Source organism: Equus przewalskii, chromosome 10 (assembly GCF_037783145.1).
Source record: "Equus przewalskii isolate Varuska chromosome 10, EquPr2, whole genome shotgun sequence".
NCBI classification, from domain to species: Eukaryota; Metazoa; Chordata; class Mammalia; order Perissodactyla; family Equidae; genus Equus; species Equus przewalskii.
The window spans coordinates 34994677-35020808 of NC_091840.1; the positions used below are offsets into that span (position 1 = coordinate 34994677).

At 35.5% G+C, this 26132-nt stretch overlaps 1 protein-coding gene across 22 annotated transcripts in view; it reads right to left on the bottom strand.

Annotated features, from left to right (window-relative positions):
* The window catches only part of BCAS3 (BCAS3 microtubule associated cell migration factor), a 569320-nt gene that overhangs the window by 306902 nt on the left and 236286 nt on the right, over positions 1-26132 (bottom strand). For all 22 annotated transcript variants that reach the window (XM_070562375.1, XM_070562376.1, XM_070562371.1 and 19 more), the window contains one exon: positions 3676-3826. In XM_070562375.1, the coding sequence (XP_070418476.1) occupies positions 3676-3826 (151 nt within the window). The remainder of the gene's footprint in view (positions 1-3675; positions 3827-26132) is intronic.

Below are 26132 nucleotides of genomic sequence, written 5' to 3' on the forward strand. Positions count from 1 at the left end.
ATCTAATGGGACGAAATCTAATGATATGAAACGTCTGGAATTTGCTTCAATCTCAGCACATGTCAAAAATGGAAATTCAGGGGCTGGGCCAGTGGCGCAGTGGTTAAGTACACATGTTCTGCTTTGGCAGCCTAGGGTTCACTGGTTCGGATCCCGCGTGCGAACCTAAGCACCGCTTGTCAGCCCATGCTGCGACAGGCGTCCCGCATATAAAGTCGAGGAAGATGGGTACGGATGTTAGCTCAGGGCCAGTCTTCCTCAGCAAAAAGAGGAGGATTGGCAGCAGATGTTAGCTCAGGGCTAATCTTCCTCAAAAAAAAAAAAAAAAAAAAAAAGGAAATTCAGGGAATATATTTTGTTCTCGCAAAACAAATATTACTTTTGGTAAGGCAAAATACATGTATTTCAATGAAAATGCTAAATTTTAAGATAATAAAACCACAATTTATATTCTGAAAAATTCTATGACCATATGCTTGGGTGACTTATAGTAAAATAATTATAAGGAAAGTCACAATAGCAATTTCTGAACATAATTAACAAACTCTCCAGAAAGTGGCCTAGGGGTCTTAAGTCTTGGAATCTAGCAATAGCCAAGTATAAGCTATGAATACTATCATCAAAGTGTTTATAGATGCCTGTAATCCGTGTTAATAGGAAGGGAAAGAAAGAACGGTAGGAGGGAAAGAAAAAAAATAGGTAGGGAGGGTAAAAAATAGTAGGTGGGGTAATTTGTGGTACATTAAAGCTCTGCTACAAGTAGAGAATTCCTTACGGATAATTATATTCAAAAAACTAATAAAATGACTAAAAAATCTCTTCTTTTTATAATTGTACTATGCTTATCTATGAGAATATCCTTGTCTTTAGAAATTACATATTGAAATTATGTAGGAATAAGGGGCTACTAAGCCTACAAATTACTCTGAAACAATTTAGGAAAAATCTGGTGTGTGCGTGTGTGTGGGGGCGGGTTCGTGTGCACATGCACTTGAACGCTAAGGCAGATATGTCAAACTGCTAACCTTGGGGAGTCTGGGTGTGTGAGAATCCCTTTCAGTGGTCTGTAACTTTTGTCTAAGTCTGAGTCTACATCAAAATTAAAAAAATGAAAAACCAAGTACTCATTGTGGGACAAATATTAATTATTCTCTCTAAACATTTCAATAAAGGACATGCTAAAAAAAAATTTTGAAACTTGGCAAAAACAAAATGGTTTGAGAATTGAGATAAAAAGTCTAGTTAACAAACGATGTATGTATCTTGAACTAATAATACCTTCAAAGTATATAATTCAAATTCACATCATTTAATCCACTAATAATTATTAAATTGTCTACAATATAAGGGAGAATAATATAATGCTCTAAAATTTTAGGATTTTGTGACCAAGTTTTTAAAAAGAAAAGGAAACAAGGAATTTATCTAAGTTCATAAAGTAGGGTAGCACAGGAATACACTAGACGATTAATAGTTTCAACCCATCTAAGGGCAAAGAGAAAGAGAGTAGCAAGAGAGTGAAAGAGAATGAGGGAGAGATTTTATCTTTTTATTATGGAAAATTTTAATATATGCAAAAGTGGACTCACTTTCCACCCCTCCCCACAAATATTGTGAATTAAATTCTAACATCATACGATTTCATGCATACAATTTCTGTCACTATCTTAGAGATGTATTTGGAGAAGCTCATTCAAAAAAAGACAGCTAATTCTTTGCATCACAAAAACAGCATAGCTCTGAAATCTTAAAAATAACAACAATAAACACCAGAAACAAAACTAAAATTAAATGCAAGAAGAATAATTTTGAGTATTCTTTCACTAGATTCAGGAAAGACAAACAAAAATTCAGAAGTACTTTGTAGAATTGTACAGTGCTGGGTCAAATCAAGAAGGTACAATTAAGCACTGACACTTCTGCGAATGAAAAACTAACTCGAAAATTATGGTTCAAGATTTAGTACCATTTTTATTTGATTCTACATCTCCCAGAAATATAACATCACACGAACAAAAAAAATGAGCTAATAGTAAATAAAGTTCATAAGTCGTTTACTCTTGCTAGCGACTCTTATTTATCTTAAAGAAACTAATAAAGAGAACTCAGAATTCCATTGAAATTATACTATTACTGAACATAAAGAGTTAAATAGCTGAAATCGATTAAAAGAAATACAGGCCAAAGGATCTGTATCGTAAAACATCTGATTAGGGACCTAGATTTGCTGTAATTTTTCCTCCTTTTTTTCCTTAATATGCTAGAAACTCAATTTTATTTTTGCATTCAGCAACAGGATCACTTTATATAGAAATACCACTCCACTGGGTAGAGGGTCAATTTCTGTGTGTTGGTGGAATCTGGAGTTCAAAGGCCTCCTCCCTGAGAATGAGTATTTCTTTTCTTTCTTTTTTTTTTTTTTTTGAGGAAGATTAGCCCTGAGCTAACTGTTGCCAATCCTCCTCTCTTTGCTGAGGAAGACTGGCTCTCAGCTAACATCCGTGCCCATCTTCCTCTACTTTATCTTAAGTGGGACGCCTACCACAGCATGACTTGCCAAGCGGTGCCATGTCCGCACCAGGGATCCGAAGCTGCGAACCCCAGCCTGCCGAAGCAGAACGTGCACACTTAACCACTGTGCCACCGAGCCAGCCCCAAGAATGAGTATTTCTTCTCACAAATGTGACTTCTGTAAACACATCACCACCTAGCACAACAACATTAAGGAACATTGATATACCAGCCAAATAATTTAATCTATTCGTTTTGTTGGGAAAAATCCTTAAGAATATTGGAAGCCAACATGGGGTTTTCACCTGACTACCTGAATAAAGAATTTTAAGACAGTTGTTCTATTTCAAATTAGGTTAAACTTCAGGATTGCTTATTGATAAAAATAGGTAATTTGCTTATAGACCTATATATTTTATGGTACAAAATGGGATTTCAGAGTTATTATGCAATTGAATATCTAATGATACCTTAGACATAAGCAGTTTATTTTTAAGAACCCAAAGAAGTAATAATTTTATATTCCTAACAGGTAGGAAGCTAAAAAAATTTTAAATAGCTAAAATAAGCACAAAGATATCAAGTGAGCCAGCAAAAGTCTTTGAGGATGTTAATGACCAATAGAGTAAAGCCCAAATCTTAGGACTCTGGCTTTTGAAAATTACCCAGAATATCACATTGTCCTGACACTAATGACAGATTACTGTATGTGAATTATACCTCAATATAGATGACTTTTTAAAAGTATTAGAAACATGATTGTCATCTAAAGTTCTCTCCTTAGTATTTATGTCAGTCAAAATTTGTGAATCGTTATAAATCCAAATTGTATCCAAAAAGAGCAAGAAAATGAAACTGTACTTTCAGACAAAGCCACAAGGCAGTAAGTATAAGACTGAATAGATGGATCTGGTTTTTATTAGCCAATACTAGTTTCACAACTTGTCACTGCTTTGTTTTTTCTATGAATGTGTGTGTACATGGTTGTGTGTCAGTATGTTTGTGCATGTTCTGTACTTTGTACTTAATCTGCTGCCATTAAGTCTCATGTGGGCTGGAAATGAAGAACATAATCAAAACCACCCAAAGAAAAAGCATGTTTTATTTTTATATATTCAATCCTATAAAATCGCCATTAAAAAGATATCAAGCCTGAGGCCTTACCCTGTTCGTTTGGTGATGGTCCCCAATGTCATTGGCTGCTTGATTTGTGCAAGAGGCATCAACACCATCAAGCTGGGGAGAGGAGAGAGCCGAGGGTTGCCAGGGTTGTTGTTGGCAAAATTATTGTAGGAGTCTTGGCTGTTTAGTTTCCCTACAAAGAGAAAAATAAAGAAAAGCATCACGAAGGGAAGTTTCCTTCTCTGGCAGGGTTTTCACTGACTCCACTAACCATTTAAGAAAGTTACCAAAGACAGAACTGATTATAAAAGAATCATGGTTATGTGGAGGGGGGAAAAAACATAAAAGATACTAGTAACATCGAGTGTGACTCAATTATAAACAGAAACTTTAGTCTTTGGAGATGGAAGAATGGAGGATACAGAATTGGATAGAGGTTAAACGGTTATACAAATAATTAGTGTCAAATTTAATTATAATTTTATGGTGTTATAAAGAAATATAGGATTTTAAGAGAAAATAAAAGGAGAAGATCTAAATGAGTCTAGAGGAACCATGGAGCATTTCCCTAAACAAGCTTGAGAGTAAGTAGGGAGAATATTCCAGTCATGGCAGCCTGTGAAGGCTTGGCGGGGGGTGGGAGGGGGTGGGTGGTCACAAGAAATGTGAGTCATAAGGATGAGTATCCATAGAGAATAGCATGAGAGACACAGGATGAGATCAAAGTCATAGGCAAAAATATCGCCTTCCTCCCAATATCTACCACTCCCAACCATAAAATTAAAAAACACAAATCAACACATTTCCCTTTCGTTTATGCTGGGCATTAATAACAAAAATAAAAAGAATATCTACGGACAGCTAATCTTTGACTAAGGAGCTGAGAACATACAATGGAGAAAGGAAAGTCTCTTCAACAAATGGTGTTGGGAAAACTGGATAGCCACATGTAAAAGAATGAAAGTAAACCATTCTCTTATGCGATCTAGAAAAACAAACTCAAAATGGATCAAAGACTTAATGGTAAGACCTGAAACCATAAGACTTCTAAAAGAAAATATATAGGCAGTACACTCTTTGACACCAGTCTTAAAAGGATCTTTTCGGACACCATGTCTTCTCAGACAAGGGAAACAATAGAAAGAATAAACAAGTGGGACTTCATCAGACTAAAGAGCTTCTACAAGGCAAGGGAAAACAGGATTGAAACAAAAAGACAAGTCACCAATCGGGAAAAAAATATTTGCAAATCATATATCTGACAAAGGGTTAATCTCCACAATATATAAAGAACTCACAGAACTCAACAACAAAAAATCAAACCACCTGATCAAAAAATGTGCAGGGGAGATGAACAGACATTTCCCCAAAGAAGATATACAGATGGCCAATAGGCACATGAAAAGATGCTCATCATCACTGATCAGCAGGAAACTGCAAATCAAAACTACACTAAGATATCACCTTACACCATTAGAAAGGCTATAATAACCAAGACAAAAAATAAAAAATGTTGGACAGGTTGTGGAAAAAAGGAAGATTTCTCAAAAAAGGAGATTTCTCAAAAAATTAAAAATAGAAATACTATATGACCCAGCCATCCTACTACTGGGTATCTATCCAAAGAACTCAAAATCAGCAATTCAAAGAGACTTATGCACCCCTATGTTCACTGAAGCATTATTCACAATAGCCAAGACGTGGAAGTAACCTAAGTGCCCATCGACTGATGACTGGATAAAGAAGATATGGTGTGTGTATATATATACAATGGAATACTACTCAGCCACAAAAAATGACAAAATTGTCCCATTCACAACAACATGGATGGACCTTGAGGGTATTATGTTAAGTGAAATAAGCCAGATAGAGAAAGACAAACTCTGTATGATTCCACACATATGTGGAAGATAAACAAACACATGGACAAAGAGAACGGATTAGTGGTTCCTAGGAGTAGGGGGGTGGGGGGTGGGCACAAAGGGTGAAGGGGCTCACCTATAAGATGACTGACAAATAATAGTGTACAACTGAAATTTCACAATGTTGTAAACTATCATAACCTCAATTAAAAAAATAAAAAGAATTGTCATTATGACTCACTAATAGCCAGGGGGAAAGAAAACCTCTGTGAAATAAAATCTGATCTGCAGAGAAAGAAATTACTCTCAGCTCAACAGTAAGCCAAACTCCTCTTACGCACTTACCTATTCTCCCTCTCCAAGGTTTTGCATTTTCCAGAATGTCCTATATGTGAAATCACAAAATATGTAGCTTATTGGGTCTAGTTTCTTCCACCTGCCAATAAGCATCTGAGATTCATCCACTCTACATTTTCCCGCATGTATCAAAAGCTCTTTTCTTTTTGGTTCCTGAATATGATCCCATTGTATGCAGTTACTTCAATTTGTTTATCCAGTTTTGGTAAGAGGACATTTCATTCCTTTCCAGCTTTTGGTTATTAGAAACAAAGTTGCTATAAACATTTGTGTACAGGTTTTTGTATGAATGTAAGGGGGGCTTTTTGGATAAATAATCTAGGAATGGAATTGCTGGTCATAGTAAATGAATGTTTGCATGGACATAATAATCGTATATTTAAGGTTATGAGAAAACGTCAAACAGTTTGACAAAGTGGCTGAACCATTTCACATTCCCACAAGCAAAGTATGACAGTTTTAGTTCTTCCGCATCCTCACCAGAATTTGGTGTTGTCACTCTTTTTTGATTTTAGCTATTCCGGCTTTGATTTGGATTTCTCTAACGACCAATAATGTTTAGCTTTTTTTATTGTTCATGTACTTGTCACCCATATTTCTTCTTTGGTAAAGTGTTTGTTCAAATCTTTTGTCCATTTTAAAAGTTGGGTTAATCTTTTTACTGAGATATAATTCGTCTACTGTGAAACTCGCCCTTTGAAAGTGTACAGTTCTGCGGTGTTTAGGGTATTCTACGGAGTAGTACCATCATAATCACTATCTAATTTCAGAACATTTCCATTACCTAAAAAGAAAGCCTATACCCATTAGCAGTCACTCTTCCTTTGCTTGACCCCTCAGCTTTTGACAACCAGGAATCTCCTTTCTGTTTCTATGGATTTGCCTATTCTAGATATTTCATATAAATGGAATCATACAATATGGCCTTTTGTGACTGCTTCTTTCACTTAGAATGTTTTCAAGGTTCATCCACATTGTGCCATGTATCAATAGTTTATTCCTTTTTATAGCCAAATAATATTCCATTGTATGAATATAACACATTTTACTTATCGATCAGTTGTAAATATTTGGGTTGTTTCCACTTTCAGACTATTATGAACAATGCTTCTATGAACATTAGTGCACAGGCTTTCACGTGGACATGTGTTTTCAACTTTCTTGGGTATATACACCTAGGAGTAGAGTTGTTGGGTCTATATTTAACCTTTTGAGGAACTGCCAAACTATGGCTGCACCAATGGATGAGGGCTCTAACTTACCCACATCCTCAACAACACTTGTTATTGTCTTTTTTATTTTAGCTGTCCTAATGCGTGTGAAGTGGTATTTCATTGTAGTTTTGATTTGCATTTCCCTAAAAACTAACGATGTCAAACATCTTTTTCATGTACATTTTAGTAATTTGTATACCTTCTTTGGAGAAATATCTACCCAAAACCTTTGCCCATTTAAAAATTGGGTTGTCTTTTTATTGTTCAGTCCTAAGAGTTAATTATATTCTCTGGATAAAAGTCCCTTATCAGGGGTTGGCCCCGTGGCCGAGTGGTTAAGTTCCCGTGCTCCACTGCAGGCGGCCCAGTGTTTTGTTGGTTCGAATCCTGGGCGCGGACATGGCACTGCTCATCAAACCACGCTGAGGCAGCGTCCCACATGCCGCAACTAGAAGGACCCACAACCAAGAATATACAACTATGTACTGGGGGGCTTTGGGGAGAAAAAGGAAAAAAAATAAAATCTTAAAAAGAAAAACAAAGTCCCTTATCAAATACATGATTTGCAAATATTTTCTCCAATTCCATGTGCTGTCTTTTCACTTTCTTCACAGTGTGCTTTGAAGCATAAAAGTTTTTCATTTTGATGAAGTCTAATTTATCGATTTTTTTCATTAGTTGTTTGTGCTTTTATTGTCATATCTGAGAAACCACTGCCTAATCCAAGGACACAAAGATTTATGTCTATGCTTCTTCCTAAGAGTTTTATATTTTAGCTCTGACATTTAGGTCTCTGATCCATTTTTAATTAATTGTTATAAATGATGTAAAGCAGAGGTTCAACTTCATTCTTTTGAACGTTGGATATCCACTTGTTTCAGCACCATTTGTTGAAAAGACTATTCTTTCCTACCTCAATGGATTGTCCTGGCACCCTTGCTGAAAATCAAACGACTACAAATGTAAGGATTTATGGATCTTATTCTCAAATTTTAAACGTTCCTTATATAATCTAGATATAAGTCTTTTGTAAGATGTACAATTTTCTAATACTTTTTAACACACCGTGACTTGTCTTTTCATTCTCTTACAGATCTTTTAACAAGCAAAGATCGTTTTTCATAAAGTCCATGTTTGTTTTGTACATTTGGTGTTGAATTGTTAAACTACTGATGAACTACTTGCCTAACCTGAGGTCACAAAAATTCAATCTAAAAGTTTTTCAGTTTTATATCTTACATTTATATATGTGATTTATATGATATGATATAATTGAGTTAATTTTCTGTAAGTTATGAAATGTGACTTTAAAAAAATATAATAATGAAATGAAAGGAAACAAATGACAGCAAATGAAACAAAAATCCCTAAAGTTTAGCTGAAGTTTACCACAACCGGACAAATACGAGTTTAGAATTTTTTTCAGTTTGTTTTTTTAAGCAGTCCCCTCAAAAAATTACCTATAATGTCTATTACTCCAGTACTGTGATACTTAAAGCAAGAGGCAAGGTCAGATCTATGATCTCTTTCATTTTTTCCATTTAACTAATATCCTGGCCTAATGACAAATTTTAAGCTAAATTTTGTTGAGCTGAAGTTTTATGCCAATTCCTAATGATTTCTTAATGTAAACAGAAATCACATACAGTCAGTGAAAAGAAACAGACCAGAATATTAGAAGGGAACATATTATATCCTGGAGCAGAAGCACCCACTTGGACATTTATTATTTCTATATTTTTGGTGTCACTATCTTGCAGCCTACAGCTACAAAATTCAAATAAGTTACAAGTCTCACAGAGAGAACAGCATGAAATATAAAAGCAGAAATTATTACATTATCAAAGTCCTCTTCAGATATAAGCCCTACAGAATTAGAAAATTTAGATCAATTTACTTCTTTCTGAATTTCCATAACGCTTCAAAATGCTGTCATATTGAGAATTGGGTTCCTAAACAATTGATGACTTCTAAAATAGGTATTACACAAATCTCTGCCCAAATTAACAGAGAACTCACTGAAGACAATACTTTAAATTTCAAAACTCTTACAACCCCTGTTCAGTCAACTTTTTCCAAGGGAGAACAATAACTGTGAGGCATCTTTGTCTCAGTAAATAACAGTTTTTCAGAGGGACTAAAGATAGAAAAAGAATAGAGAAAAATCATATTGAATTCCTTTTCTTTCTAAACACAGTCAGTGGTTTATGGCAGTTCTTTGACGCGTTATTATATCCAACAAAACTTAGCGCTTCCATCTACACCTTGTCATTATCTGCAAAAATGTCAGCTGGGATTCCGATAGAGAAGGCACTGCATCTGTACATTGGTTTAGGGTGTACTGCCATGTTAACAATATTAAGTCTTCCAAGCCAAAGACATGGGATGTCTTTCCACTTATTTAGGTATTCTTTAATTTCTTTGACTATTGTTTTATAGATTTCAGGGTACAAGTTTTATACATTTTTGGTTAAATTTATTCCTATTTTATTCTTTTTTGATGCAACTTGTAAATAGAATTGTTTTCTTCATTTCACTTTTGAGATTGTTCGTTGCTAATGTAGAGAAATACAACTAATTTCTGTGCATTGATCTTGCATCCTATAACCTTTCTGAACTTGTTTCTTAGCTCTAATAGTTTCCTGTAGATTCCTTAGGAATTTCTATATACCCAATCATGTCATCATCAAAGAAAAGAGTTTTACTTCTTCCCTTCTAGTCCAGATGCCTTCTATTTCTTTTATTGCCTAATAACCCTGGTTACAATTTCTAGTACAATGTTGAACAGAAGTGGAAAGAGCAGAGTATGATTCATTTTGAGTTAATTTTTGTACATAGAGTGAGGGATGAGTTAAGGTTCATTGTGCTTATTGCTTTGAAAATGGTTGTCCACTTGTTTCATCACCATTTGTTAAAAAGATTATCCTTTCTTCATTGAATTTTCCACCTTTGTCAAAAACAAATTGGCCATAAATATTTGGGTCTATTTATGGATTCTGTTCCACTGATCTATGTGGCTATCCTTTCACCAATACCACATTTTCTTGATTACTATAGTTTTATAGTCAGTGTTATTTTCAAATCGTTGTTCTTGAATTTTCATGAAAAGTATCTGCCCCAGTTATATGGTTAGCAATAAATATAGTATTTTATAAATAATAGCAACAGCAAACACATACATATAAATTTTGTTTTTACTAATTTGAACTAAGGAGACAAATTTATATAGAAAACAAAAGAATCCTCCCCAAAAAGGTCCTAATATCTTATTTCTAAAAGACATCCTGAAAGACATTCACTCTTAAAATAGCATGGATTCAGAAAAGACGGAGAACTACTACAGCATATCTAACGCTAGCTTCAGAGGGGATGGAAAGGTAAGAGGTGCCTTTTAAAAAATCATTTCAAGATGAAATTGCAGAATTAGGATCATGGCTTAACCAAATGTGACTTCTTTCTTGGACACAAATCTATGAAATTATCAAATTAAATACCTATAAATGTCTCTTTTGCAAAATAAGGAGAAAGATAATAAATTCACACAAATAAAATAAATATTTATCTCTCTATCCCCCCAATTTCCAAATCAGAAGTCACATTAGAGTTAATTGAAGCAACCCACATCCATTGTAGGGATAACAAAAGACAACATTCAGAATGTGCACCAGATGCTTTAGGCCTTTTACTAAATTACAAAATAATACCTACACTTACACAACATAGAACCTTCTAGGTAATACGAAGAGTAGTATTCCATTACAATATGTTATATTTGTGGAGGAATAACAGAAAAACTGTTTTATAGTTAAGTCAAAGTAATTTATTATGACACTCAAGACCAACTTAGATGTAAATAGTTGCAAGATTCATCATTACGCAAATATGGTAATACAAATTTGGATCTGAAATCAGACCACAACATTAAATATGTCACAAGGTAATGAAATTCAAGGACTGTGTACAACATACACATTTCGCAACTAGTAGTCAAATATTTGTTGAGTGCCTTAGCCTAAGATTACACACTGTGAGGACTGAATTCTCTGTTATCATGAAGCTTACAGTCTAATATGCATGAAACAGGAATAATTAAGTGCTAATTGCCTAGTATTAAAGATAAGTACACATGGGATCAATTATTTGGAGAAGAGACCACAGAGCAGATGGGACATGATCTATGCTTTGAAAGATGCACAAAATATGGGTAAAAGTAGGAGAGAAGAAATTTTCTGAGCATGAAGGATAACATGAAGAGCAGACAGTATAAAGGAATGCCACATAAGTGAGCGATAGTAAGGAGTGTCTAACCAGAGGACAGGATTACAATGGAAAGCAGTGGGAAGATGAAATGACTTCATTTTTAGAAGAACCTTCCAAATGAGGCAGAGGAGTAGAAACTTAGGTAAGTTCTTCAGCAAGGGAACAGTACAGATTTGGAGATCAATTTAACTTTATAGACAGGACAGGTGGTCTAGAAAAATGAAGTAATGCACTGAGAAGCTCCAAATCTTGTGGTTTAGTTAGCCATGACTTAAAATCCCTTCACTGGCTCACCAGGGTAAAGAACAACTTCAGAATAACATACAAGGGACTTCAGACCTAGCCCTCTCTGTCTGCTACTGTACCGTCAAGCAACACCCAAGTGTGGATGGGCTTTTACTCTTGGTGTCTGTGTTTATGATGTAACATCTGAAAAAGTAAAGTAAGTTGGGTAGATTTCATATTCATAAGAAGAGGGGTAGTGTCTGTCTTAAATTTTACTGGCTATGGTAAGCAATTTATAAAAAGAGATTTAATGAAAGAATAAATGTGTTAATAAAATGGTCAATGATGACACAGCTCAGGAAGGCAAACTCAGAGAGAAAGCTACTAACTCTGGTAATCTTCAATAGGGTGGTTTCAGTAAAGACGTGGAAAAGTCAGACAGAAAGGGATAAGTAAAGGCAACACTGATAGGAAATGATCAAGGTAATGGGCATAGAACACAGATTTAAGGACTCTGAGACTGAAAAGAAGACATTAACAAGAGGAGATACTATACCAAGCAAAGATTTCATTCAACATTCATTCTTTCACTTTCACTTTTTGAGCCTTATTGGTATGAGGCCCTGTTCTAGTCCTGGATGAATAAGCCCAAGGGACTCCTAAAGAGTTCATAACACAACAAGACAGAAAGATATATAAACAAAAAATATGAATTGGGAGAAAACATGCTAATAAAGGTATCTGCAAAATGTCTCAGGACTAAAAAGGAAGAAGGCATTTGTATTGTTGTTGTTGAAAGGGAGATAAGGTACACAAATTTTCAGCATAGAGGAAGGAACTTGTATCTTCTTACCCTCTCTTTCCTAATAGAAAATAAAGCATAAGATGAGAGATGTGTGAACAATCATATCAGGAGTTAGTAAAATGATGGAACTAGCTTAGACAAGAAATTTCATTAGCTGACATTATGATTTACACGTAAATAAAAAACACCAAATTTAAAAGTGAAAGTTCATATTCAATAAATAAAACGTACAAAAACAGTATAACGATCCTTTCTTCCCTTTCCTATTGTCCAAAGTCTTTGGTTAAAAATGATTTTTCACTATCTCTGTGGATTTTCTTTGAAAATGCAGCTAGAGTTTAACAAACCTCCAGATTTATCCTCCACAAAAACTGGAGATTCCTCCAGAGAAGGGGCAGTGTCTTACTAATCGTTGACAGCTCAATAAATGTTTGCTGAATGAATGAAGGAAATATATTTTTTCCCACATCCAGGAAGTCCAGGGAAATATTGCCCTATGTTCTATAGGAAAAAAATTAATTTTGGAGAGGATTCAAAGTACTTCAGAAGATAGCCAGATGCTGGAATCCATGGCTTTCTCTATTCTGCTTAGTCTCATATTGACTAGGCCAGGAGACTAGACTTGATAACTCTAAGAATAGATCTTTAGACACTTCCTTATGGTCATATTAAGCCTAAATTTCCAAGCCAGGATTTTTCATTAAGTCTGAAGCCTCTTAATATAAGGAGGTTCAGCAGGAAGAAACTTGTAGTATCCCAAGTCTTGGCCATGGATTAAGTCTGTCCCTCTTTTTTATGCTTCACTTTCCCTTTGGAGAGGGATAGTAGCACTATTTCTTTGCTTTACCTCTCAGGCATATATATATATATACACACATATATATGATATATGATACTAATATATGTATGATAGTAACAGTAAAATAAAAAATTTCTGAGATCAATGAAGAGTCACTACATAAATGCTAAATGTCACCTTCACTAACTGTTCTTTACTATACTTTTCTCTTTCTTCTTTATTGTATGAGCACAATGAAAATAGCAGAGGCTGTTTAATTGCAGTTTTGGTAGCGGGCTTCATAAAACCTTAAAATACATGTAATATTTCACACACCATTATACTTTCAAATTCCAGCTGGGACAAGACCTGTAAGTGACAAATGCCATGAGAATGGATATTCTCACAGTATTTCTGGCACATCCAAACAGAGGAAGTCCCAAAAATCTCATGAGAAAATAAGCTCTTCTAAGACTCTCATCCCAGTTTTTTGGGCTTATTCTCTATAGATAAACTTCCATAAGCCTTCAAGCTTTTGGGTCTTTATCCAAATCCACTAGAGCTTTGATCCTCTAGAGGTTTACCAGTCCCCAAGGTAGATGGAGTTCTCCTGGGGGAAAAAAATCCCAAGTTGCAATAAAATGGTTTCTCAATAAATTAAAGAAGGAATTCTATTTGGGAATAGAAAATCATTTAAAAATCAGAATTTATAAAACATCCTTTGATGTTTAAAGCTAAGATATTTTGTTTTTTCAGTTGCTTATTTGTTTACGTTATTATTGTTTTTAATGTTACAATACAAAGCACTGAGTATTAACGTTACAATACAAAGCAAAGTTCACATTGGGGTTTAACCACTGATTTTCTGTGTTTACTTGAACAAGTTTGCATTTTTGAAAAAGGAACTATGAAAACAACTTCTTCATGTGCTCTCTTTTTGTTTTTCTTCTACATTTGGATGAAGAATATCTGCAGGTACCTCATACTTTGGGGGAAAGCAACTCTCAGTCTCCATATTAACACAGTACCACTGTCTGTGCATGAGGTTGACATGATACAATCTGTTTACTAAAAGCTTTGCTAACTTCAAAATGCCATCTTATCACTTAAGCATTGTCCAAAAGTATGTTTTCCCAGACATTCTATACTATAAAAACACAGAGGAAAAATGGATCAAGTTGAGGATGAAAGTACAGAGAGAAAATAACAATGGGCTTTGTTGCTGCACTGGAGGAACAGCTTGTCAGGTCTGCTCCTCAGAGGGGCATATTCCCAAACCAGTCGTCATTAACGGACTCACTTCCACAGGAAAAAAAGACAGAGTCTGAAAACTCCGGACAAAAGAAACCCCTGCAGACAAAGTAAAAACAAATTAAAAGACCCATTATAAAACACAGATGCTACAAGGAAAATAAACTTTCCAAGATTTACTGGGGTTTGACAAACTTGAACATTTGTGGAAAAGACATCAGCAACAACTCCCAGGTAATGTGGCTGCAAAGCTAGACTCCTTTCTGTTTTATCTTTACCCTCTCTGCAGAGGCTGCCAGGTTGGTATTCTTAGCTTCTGAATGCAGTGATGTGAGAACATGTGAACGTGGCAAACTGCCAGCTACAAGAAATTTCTGAAGCCAGCAAGATCCTGAAATTGTTGATCATTTCAGATTATGCTAAATATTAAAGTTAACATCAGTGTATCTGTGTATATGTATGATTTCTTCTTAAACACAAACAAGAAGAGGAAAAATAGACATAAATGTAATTATATGCCTCCCCTCCCCCTTTAAAAAATTTCCCTATTACCATACTGGGAAGCAACGGGAATAAAAGCAGTTAAAATAACATCAAGCAATCAAGGGATCAGAGTTGTAGATCAGACAGTACCTTATCAGTGAGAAAGAGAAAACTTTTTGGTACAGGCTTCCAGAAGCACAAAATACAGATTGTTGCTAATGGAGGGCAAAGGAAGACTCTAGGAACAGAAGGGGTAAGAAACTAAGAACTATAACGGAGTATGGTGGACCAAATGGAGCGTTTGGAGGATAAAAGAACATTGTCTTTTATTGTCAGTAGGGGTACAGGGATAAATATAAAAAACGGCAAAGATTCATTTGTAAAAAAGCAAAAGGACACTAGCAGTGTTGCCAGTGCCCCATGGGAGAGCACTGTTATTAGGAGGTCTGCATTATCTTCTCACTTTTTGATCCTTATCACGGACATAGACCTTATTCACTTTAGGCATTCCATTTTTCTGAAGGTTTATAATAGAAACCTGCCTATGTATTAGACTCCTACACTAGTATCAGATTCCGTTCTCGTCACTTCTCCACACATTTATCCACAAGATCCACTCTTGGATCTTGTCAGTGTCCTTGGTCTGTTATTATTTTGAATATTTACATTCTGAAATTGGATTAACGAGGCACACCTAGAGCCAATGGTGATGTGACAACCTGTCACTCCTGAGAAGACAATTCTATAGGAAGCTTCTATCCCAATACTGTTGTCCTCTTTCCAACAATTTCCCTACTCTAAGACCTCATGCAGATGTTCTATTCCCTACATCATATGTTTCCAAAATCAAAACCGAGTGATGAGTTAGTGTGAGGCTTTTTGTGTGCTTTTTTGCTTTCCACAGAAGACCAAAACTTTTGGTCTGCTTTTAATACCCTGCTGTGAAATTGACAGGAATAAAAATTCAAAATATATCAATGAGTTTAACTAAGTTAAGTCTGTAGTTGAAAAGCCCCTGACTTCTTGACTCCGTCAAGAAGAGTACAATGGTAGCTTGTTTTCAAACAATCACTGGAAATCTGGGCTCTGAAAAGTTAAAAATACTGCTTAGCTCTTGCTTGCCATCTAATTTAACACTAAAGCTTTCTCAGTCAAACACTCGATAATTATTTAATCAAAACCTAATAGAATCCTTTCAGAATATGTAAAAAGTATCCTGTCCAAATGTGAATTTCCTGAACATGGGCTGTTTTTGGTTGGGATGAGAGTCTCTATTTCTCTTTTTCTTTCTTTCTCTCTGTTTTTTTTCCCTTTCCTAGATGAGAATGACAAGCTTCCCAGCTGCAGTTCCAGGACTTTCACCCTCCTTTTTGACCTTTTCTCAGGCGTATTCCAGTATAATCTGTAATCTACTCAAGTAGGAAGAGGAAACAGCAGCGCCCTGGTGAGAAACAGCGCCTTCTGACCCACATACCAAACTGGGCGGAAGCAATGCTTGTTCACAGGAGCCAAGGAGAGTAGACACACAATTAAAAGAAAATGAATAATGTATACATATTTTTTAAAAGACTGTTAACACAACAACCAAACAGTTTAGGTGACAAAGTTCAAGACAGAAAGAGTTCAAGGACAATTCTGACCGGGCATTGACTTGTCTTTCCCTATAACTTTTTTTTGAGAGCGATAGATGGTGACGTAAAAACACAAACCTTTGTGCACTTCAAGCAAAAACACTTGTTGCTTTTTCCAGTAAACAGTTCACGGCACCACAGATATTACTATAGGCTCTTTGGGGAGGGTAGGAAGGGAGGAAGATGAGAGAAAGCTCCAGCAAAATCAACTCAGAAACAAGAATCCAATTTTTTCTTTGCAAGATGGGATTGAGCTTCATAATGATATTGCCATCGCTTCTTCTACCACATACAAACTAGCCTGCGGGGAGCTTTGCACCGGTGCTTACTAAATGTCAGATGAGTAGACACTTCCCACTCTGGAGAACTGAAACTGTTCTAACTGTTAAATAATTATTTATAGATATAGATTTATATATTTCCGTAAATACATAAATTTATAAATAAGTAAATAGACAATTTGCAGAGTAAAAAGGAAAATTTCCTTTTCTACTCTGAATACACTTTCACCGGTTAATTTTATTTTAATGTGCTCATGAAGATTACATGTAAATTTGATTATTTTTCTTTCCTTAAATCTAAAGTAAACTCAAAAAAATTTAGAAAGTTTAAACATAAAAATTAAAAGTCAAAAGGAACTAACTGTTGCTAAAACTATATGTAGAGTAAGGACAGTCTGTATTACTTTAAAAGGATAAGAAAGTATGCTTAGAACAACGGATCTTGGGATGCAACAATAAGCCCAGAAAGGGAGATGAGATCAAGAGTTAGAAACAACATTTATAAGATTCAAGAATACAAACGGGAGAAAACACAAGAAATATGTTCGAAAAGTTTCAGAGATAAAAGGTGTATGGGAACAGGCAATGAAAGATATTGTAGGAAAACCTTTTAGCTACATTTCCTCTCTACGATATCTGTGGCATAATTTAGTCTCAATCACACAGCCAACTCAAATTTATAAAATGAATTTTAAAAAATCTCCCCCCATAAGTGGGAAGTTTATTACCTTAGTTTATTATTCTTAGAGCACTCCAAGATTTGTGATAAAGAAAATTTTATAAGAGCTGGTGTGCTTAATATTTAAGCAGTTTTAGCAACTTTTAATTCATTTTAACTATTACAATTGTAGTCTGCCACTCTTTTATCAATGAAAAGATTTTAAAAAACAGGTAAACAGACCATATTTAACACTAGCGAAGAGAAAAGAAATTTTTTGTATAAATAAGAATAAAAGAAAAAGATCTTGGGTGTTTTACTTTAAGATGCAAGTTAGTCCTAAATCTAACATATTTAAGCACCCTCAAAATTTCCCAGTATGTGGAATCACTCTCAGAGTTTTAGGACTAAGTGCTCAGAAGCGAAGACTTTTAACCCCAGTGAAAAATCCCCAGAATTAAAAACCCCATAGTCTAGCATGACTTAGACCAAATTTGGGATTAAATGAGCTTCCCAAAGTATAAATAAATCCTCACTGAAATTCTTTTTTGAAAATACTCTATACCCGTATCTCCCATTCTTATCTCACAATGCATTTTGTATCATGTCAACAGAGCAAACAGAAGCACTTCACTCTTCAAGGAAAACTTAGATAGAAATTTATCTGCATCATTCAACAAGTATAACTTTACTACTTAAACTGTTGAACATATATGATTTGGAAGAATTGAAAACTGGTTCTGAAATAAAAACAAACACTGTAACAAGATAAAATATTAAATAAATTGCAAGATTCAAGGTGTTTTTTTTTAGACTCAAAAGACTCAAAATGATTTAATTTGACATTTGCAGAACTTATCTTTTTCAAATACACTGAACACTGTATACTTATGGAAATATTAAAATCAAAGTATTTTCTGTTGAATAACAACTGTGATAGTAAAATGTAAGCAAATAATCTAAAAGATATAAACCGAAATAGCAATAGCAAAGATGCTCTTCTCCCCACAACCTCCTTCCCGCTCCCCCACCCCCACTCCACGGAAGCCTTCCTTCTTTTTACCCATGACTGTTAAGGATATTTTCTGGCTCTATTTCAGCATCATGACTCAGGTCATGAGAAGTGTCAAAGATGCATTTCCTTCAGATGGGAAAGAGCAACAGATTTTAACAACCATACAAAGATGGGAGTGCAGTGCAAAAAGGCCAAATCAGCATTTTTGACAGCAAGAAAGATAAAACCTTTTATATGCACATATATTTTATTTCCAGCTTAAAAACACTTAAATATCTTTCTATCAAAACATGCTTACATGTTCTGCTCAAGTAGAAAACAGGAAACTCATACCCAATTTAGCTGCCTAAATTATCAACAATTTGTGAAAGAGAATTGTTCACCAAGGAAAAGAAATTGAAGTACACCGTATGACTATTAATAAATAGTTCAAGTCCTTGTCTTCTAAACTTATTTTTCCAAAAGCAAAACCATGAATTTATCTGTGTACATAAAAACTCCTCTGATGGAAAGTCCTTGAAAGCAAGAACCACAAAGAGGAGTGATGCCATGACCATATCTGGGCACCCAAGAAATGATGACTCCACTTCCTTCCCTGGAATTCTTCTGCCGCAGCAGAAACACTTTTTCCTAATCAGCTGGATCATTGCCAGAAAACCATATTCATTTATCAGTACTGTCATTTTATATTTTCTCTCATCTGTGATTTTAACAAATGTGAACACATTTCAATCCACTCCAGAACTAGATAAGAGTGAAATACTATTGAACACTTATTAAGCATTCCCTACTAACGATGGTTCTGAACACTGAAAATGGTATGGCCCGTCTCTTCAGAAGCTGCCAACAACAACAATGCCCACATTAATTCCATTCTATCCATTCTGAAATAGTTTCACTCTTGCGCCTCATTCTAGCTTCAATTTTCTCACCTGCAAAAACACATCATCCAATGTTAATAACTCTTTCAATGAACCTTAAATCCCTTTCCTTTTCTCATCCTCCTCCAAATTCTAAATGTCATTTCATGCTAAGAACCATAATCGTTTCTGTTTCTCAGTATGTATAACCCTGGCACAGCCCTGACGCCACTCTTCCTACCATTCTGTAGTTTACAAAGTATGAACCAGCACTCAGATTTTTACTTTATGCTCAGACGTTAAGCTTAAAACTACTCATGGCTGCTACTCCCAAGTCTGATAATTTATAAATCTGTTTATTTGGGTCAGTCATTCAGATACTGATCATTATGTATCCTAAGAAAGCTAATTCCTGCTGTCTGTTCCCTCTCCAATTTTTCTAAAACCAAATTTTGAAAGAATATTTCAATGGAACCTGGCCAGAATTTTCTTACTTAATTGTCTTCCTCATTGGAAAAGTAAGGCAATGCAATGGTAACATGCAAACAGACAATGCCAAATCATCTGGTTGTTATTCTAATTGCTAGACTAAAATAATGTAACTCCCTGAAAACTAAATTCTAAGTTTATTGCCAGAAAGTCTCTAACACCCCAACTCCACCCCAAACAGAGGATTGCTTTATGGGGAAACTGTGAAAACATGTATAAATAGTATTGATTGGGGGTACCCTAATAAAAGTGCCAGTGCCACCTGATAGGCCAGTGGACCTACAAGCTAGTGTGACCCACTCATGCTCAAATAGCTTCCAATCAGTTCGTTAGCACAGATTTGTTGATTAGCTGAATAAAAATGAGCTAATGAAATCAATAAATAAAAATAAGAATGATCAGCCAAAGATTCCTAGACATTCAAGTCAGTACTTTGGTTGATCAGTTTGAGACTATCTTGGCATCAGTACTTTTTTAATCTATCCAGGTAAATTAGAATGTACAGTCAGGATTAAGAACCTTTGCTCTAATATGAAAGATAATGATCACAGCAAAAAAAACTGAAAGAGGAATTCAGAAGAAACAGAGATAATGCAAGGAGCAAAAAAATTCTTCAAACATTATAACTTTCTCCCAAAGAGATAAAGAATATTACATCATAAAATAAGAAAAGGATGTGATAATGAAAGAAATATTCAGAGAAAAGGATATTAAAAACACGTTGCAGAAATGAAAATGGAATAAGAAAGAAGATAAAGTTGGAAATACTCTCATAAAGAAAAACAAAGAGACAAAGAGACAGAAAATAGGAAAGAAAGTTAGGGGTTCAATGTAAGCGATCCATTATCCAACATGATTTCCAGAAAGGGGCAAAAAGAAAACAGTAAGGAAAGAAACTATGAAGAACTGAAAGACGCAGCCTCTGAAGAATGACACCTGAGAGTGGGGAGGAGTCGGGCAGGAGCGTGCCACTTTTCATTATAAAATTGGGGTATTATTTGACTTTAATAATAAACGCACATATTACTTTGATTAAAAAATATAGTAAATAGATAAACAAAAGCCAATAAAAATCCAATGAACGTTATTAGAAAAGAGAAGCAGAGATTACCTGTAATCCCTAATGCCTCACAGTGGAGTTTAGTTACTCTAGTCCCATAAAGTACAGAGATAAGTCCTTGAATAGCAATATACAGAGAATCAAAGAAAGGAATCTTTAAGACATAGAGACACCACTTATTCAAATGATTAACTAAAACTTTGCCTTCTTTCAACTACCTAAATTCATTCATAGGAGTGAGGTATCTGGATGGAGTACTAAAAATGAATATTAATTGATAGTAATATATTTGAAAAGTCCTATTCTCTAAGAAGACTTTGAGGAATAAATCATAGAAAACATAATAAAAAGAAAGCTGAGTTATTATAAGATCTTCTAAGACATCAACATCCATCGTAGACCAGGTTCACGCCAGGGTTGCCATAATTACAATCACAGGAAAGTTTGGAAGAGCCCGCCCTCTAGAGGCATGTCTCATGAACCATTTAAAAACAAAACTATTGAACCTGGAGTCTATGATTTGCCAAAGTAAAAAGTATGGAGAAAATACAAAATATTTTACGAGCTGTAAAAACCAAAACAAGAAATTCTGAGTTAGCTTTGATTGCTAACTACTTTATCTGGCCTTTATTTTAAAGGAAAACTTTCAGAGAGACAAAAATATGGCATGTTCCAAATGAAACAGACAAAAAGACAAAACACTGAAACACGGTTTAATCCGTTTTTATAGCACTAAATTTTCAGTATAACTTAGAGACAATGCAAGAGTTTTTAAAGATATTCTATAGGCAATTTTATTTTCCTCAAAAAGTATGCTATCCAAAACTTCCTCTCAATTTTGCTGTGAATCTGAAGTGCTCTATAAAATAAAGTCTATTAAAAAATTATGCTAACTTTAGTTAATAGACGGTTTCTTCAATTAGTGCTTCTGAAATGAAAGCACCTTCTTTTCAGGAAGGTATTAATTATGAGATTGCTCTTTCCAATCCACTTTCCCTAAAGAACTCATATGGCTCTCTCTGAGAAACAATGAAAATATTTAAAATATGTATGATTATGGTGTGTAATAAATGTCAAGACTAGCATAATGTTATTGCAACATTTTTAAAAGGATGATAAAAAACTTATAAGAAAGCAAATTCACTAGGAAAAGTTTATTGGATTTGAAAATAACAAACTACAAACAAAACTTCATCTGAACTAAAACAATAAAGTACATATAACCAGTAAAAACCCAGGTACTAAACTAAGACAGCCTAAAAGAAGATTTTTATCCATTTAACATGTATATACTATATATATATATACTCTACGTCATATGAGGCATAAAATTTAAAGCAGAGCTACAGTGCACATGATTGATTTTTCTTGGCAAAAATTAAACATACAAATGGAAACTTCAATCCACAAGTAAACAGTGATGTGGAAAGAGAAGTCAAGAAACATCACATTATTATTGATTGTCTTAAGTAGGTGAAACCATATAAGGCTGAAACGTGTGGTTGCTTTGTATTTACAATTGTGATGTGGTCTGTCTCAAGAAAACTACTGATCAAGAAAAGTAAGTAATTTACAATAAACCATCAAATGATAGCTATAAACAGTCTCAGAGTGGTAAAAAGAATGCATCACACAGATGCCCAAAAGAAAAGTGATGCTGCCAGTTATTTAAAAGCACTTTACTAAAATATGGAGGCTGCAAGTCGAAGAAATCAGAAGCCCACTCTAAGGGTCTCAGAGTCTCGTCAACTACTTCCATTTGGAAGGAGTAGAATCTGGAATTCAGATGCCAAAAGCTATGACTCAAAGATGACTCCTTTCCTGAGGACCAATGAGTTAACGGGAAGGGAGACACTTCCAGGAACTCTGGAGAACTGTAAAATCCCTCTGTTAATATGATAGAAAAGCAGGAAAAAACTAAACTCTTTAAACGTCTTGTCACAAGTAAATGCCATGTTCTTGAACCTAAATTGGAAAACTAATTGCAAAATAAAGAAATGCGAAGCCTCAAGAATAGGTGGGCTAATTTATCAAACTATATTTCCTAATGTACAATATGAAAATGAGCAAAAACAGATCAAAAAGAAAAAATACTACTACCTTCACTTTCAGTTTTGTGTTGGTGTCTCCCTTCATTTGAGAAGTCAACTTATCAATACTCAGTCCAATACTGCAATAAAACTCTGTATACAATAAGATCACAATTATATTTCCTTCACTCATTATTCAGTGAATTATTCATTTATTCTGTTTCTGGATAAGAGGCACTATACAAAAATATGAAAAATAAATAAGTCCTACATAACTCCTCAATGATAAACAGCATCAAGAATGATACTAATCAAAGCAGCTAATCTTTTAACGAGTATTTGATCTGTGCCAAACACTATTCAAAGTACTGTGATCTCACAGTAACTCTCTAAGGTAGGTAATATTATTATCCCCATCTTACAGATAGAAAATTGAGGCACAGGGAGATTAAGCAACTTGTTTAAGATTAGAGTTAGGAAGTAGTGGAGGACAGACTAGGAGATAGTCTGACTCCAGGGTCCTCCAACTGCCTCTCCAAGCAAATTACAGCTTAATACTGGAGAGTATCAAAAATAATAGGTAGAAAGTAGTAAGCAGTAAGTACAGATAAAGAGCATCCAGAAGGAGGAAATACATAAAGTTTGACACTATATGTTAAGAGGGAGAAAGTGTGTCATAAGCTGAGATGAGCTGAGATTGAAAGGTGCATTCAATATGTATCCGAAGAAATAGGCGGAAACAATTCGGTGTAGGAACAAGGTGTTGAACCTGGAAAGCAAAGGCAAATAAATTTGCTGAAGGCATAAACAGTAGTGGAAGAAACGGTTTCCTCACTCAGCAAAAATTTACCAACCGGTAAAAGGAATGCCTACTCTCCCTGAGGACTATTTCCTGACCTTTGCCTTTCTTCTGAAAGCTCCGAATACCTGCAACCATCCTCACTTCCTGTTTCCCTGATAAAACAGAAGCAACCTCCTCTTTCCCCTCTAACTTTTCCCTATCTTCCTGCTCCCTCTTTCACCAGTGTTCCTTGAAAGACTTGTCAGTACTGGTCTCCAATGTCTCTTTTCTTGTTCTTACTAAAATCCACTCCTGTCAGGCCCCAACCATTCCACCAAAATTGCTCTTATCAAAGTCACATGTCTTCTACATTATTAAATTTGATGGCATTCTATCTTTTTCTCAGGCCTTATCTTAATTGACCTATCAGCAGAATTTAACACATTAATCACTCCCTTTTCTCAGAAAAATATTTCTTCATTTGGCCTTTAGGATTTCTCCTGTATGGTTTCTCTTCCATGTCACTGGCTCCTTAATGTTGGGGGGCCCCGGGGCTCAGTCCTGGGACATCTTCATCTTCTCTTTTTCTAATATTCACTAGGTAACCTCATCCAGCTTTTGGCTTTATCTATACCTTCCAAACATTTCTCCTCAGCCTAGTCCTTTCAGGAGAACTCCAGACTCATAAAACAATGACCTACATAACATCACTAGGAGGTTCAAAGTCACATCTTTAACTAAACACATCCAAAACTCCTGATCCTGCCCCTATCCCCAAACCTGCTTTCACTCTGTGCTCCTCATTTCATTTGATGGCAACCCCATCCTTCCAGCTATTCAGGCCACAAGCCTTACCAGTCACCCTGCCTCCTTTTCTCTCACACTTGACCTAAAATATACCTGAAATCCTGATGTCCTCACCATCAAAATGTACCGAGAATCCAATTACTACTCACTATATTCACCATAAACAATTCAGTCCAAGCCTCGTCTTCTCTCACCTGGATTTTTGCAATACTCTCCTAACTAGCCTCACTAGGCTTCTCACCCTTGTCCACCTACAGACTGTGCATTCTCAGTACAGATCTCCATTCCAGTCCTGCTGAACGATCTGGCCACAATTCCTCTCTGACCTGATCTTCCACTATGTACCCTGCACACTGTGCTTCAGCCACACTGGCCTCCTTACCCTTCTTTGAACACTCCAGGCACATTCCCAGCTCAGGGATTTTACACTGGCTGTTCCTTCGGCCTGGAACACGTTCCTCAGATACCTGCATGACTTTCTCCCATACTTCCATCAGATCTTTGTGCAAATGTCATCATCTGTTCTGCATCATCTGCATCATCTAAGGCCTGCAGGAAGCATTCTAATTTCTCGTTTGTTTTTTTTTTTTAAGGAAGGTTAGCCCTGAGCTAACTACTGCCAATCCTCCTCTTTTTGCTGAGGAAGACTGGCCCTGAGCTAACACCCGTGCCCATCTTCCTCTACTTTATATGTGGGATGCCTACCACAGTGAGGCTTTTGCCAAGCGGTGCCACGTCTGCACGCAGGATCGAAACCAGCGAACCCTGGGCCGCCGAAACGGAACGTGGGCACTTAACCGCTGTGCCACCGGGCCAGCTCCAGGAAGCATTCTAATTTCAAATTGCAATCATCTCCAGGCATTCCCTATTCCCTTTCCATCCTTTATTTTTCTCCATAGCACATAAAACTATCTATCTATCTATCTACCCATCCATCCTGTTAATCATTCATACCACTCCATTAGAAAGTCAGCCTCATGAGAACAGGGATGTTTTCTTCTTTTGTTCAGTGTTATATTCCTAGAGCTCAAGAACAGTGCCTGGAGATAGTAAACACTAATTAACAGTTGCTGAATAAATGAATGTACCTTACAGATGTTAAAATGAAAAGCAATGTTACCATGAATGAAAAGCTATTCATTCTGACAAGTAATAATTTAAATCTAAATTGTTTTTATTAGAAGAACTTCTAAAGATGTTTGAAAACTTTGGCTCAAAGCCTTAGAGTCTATACTTTACCAAATACTACGCGAGGTGCCAAGATACAAATACAAACAAGAAAGAGACCCTGTCTCCATGGAGGTCAATCTAATGGGTGACGTAGGCATGACAATGAGCAATTAACATATTTAGTGAAAGTATATTCAGAGCGCCAATATCAAGGCTGACATAGACAACATGACATCAAGAGGTGTTTAAGAGAGGCTTAAGGGATGAAATGATATTTTTAGCTAGATCATAACGAAGTAGGGTTTTGGTAGGCATTCAAGGGGGTAACAATTATTTCAAGTAGAGAAAAGTATGCAAATAGGAAAGGTGCCAAGAAATGAATACATGTGGCATATGCAGGGAAGGGTACAAAAACCTAGATGTGGTGGCACAAGAAGCTGGAAATAAAATGGGACCTTTTCTACTGAAAGATTTTAAGCAGA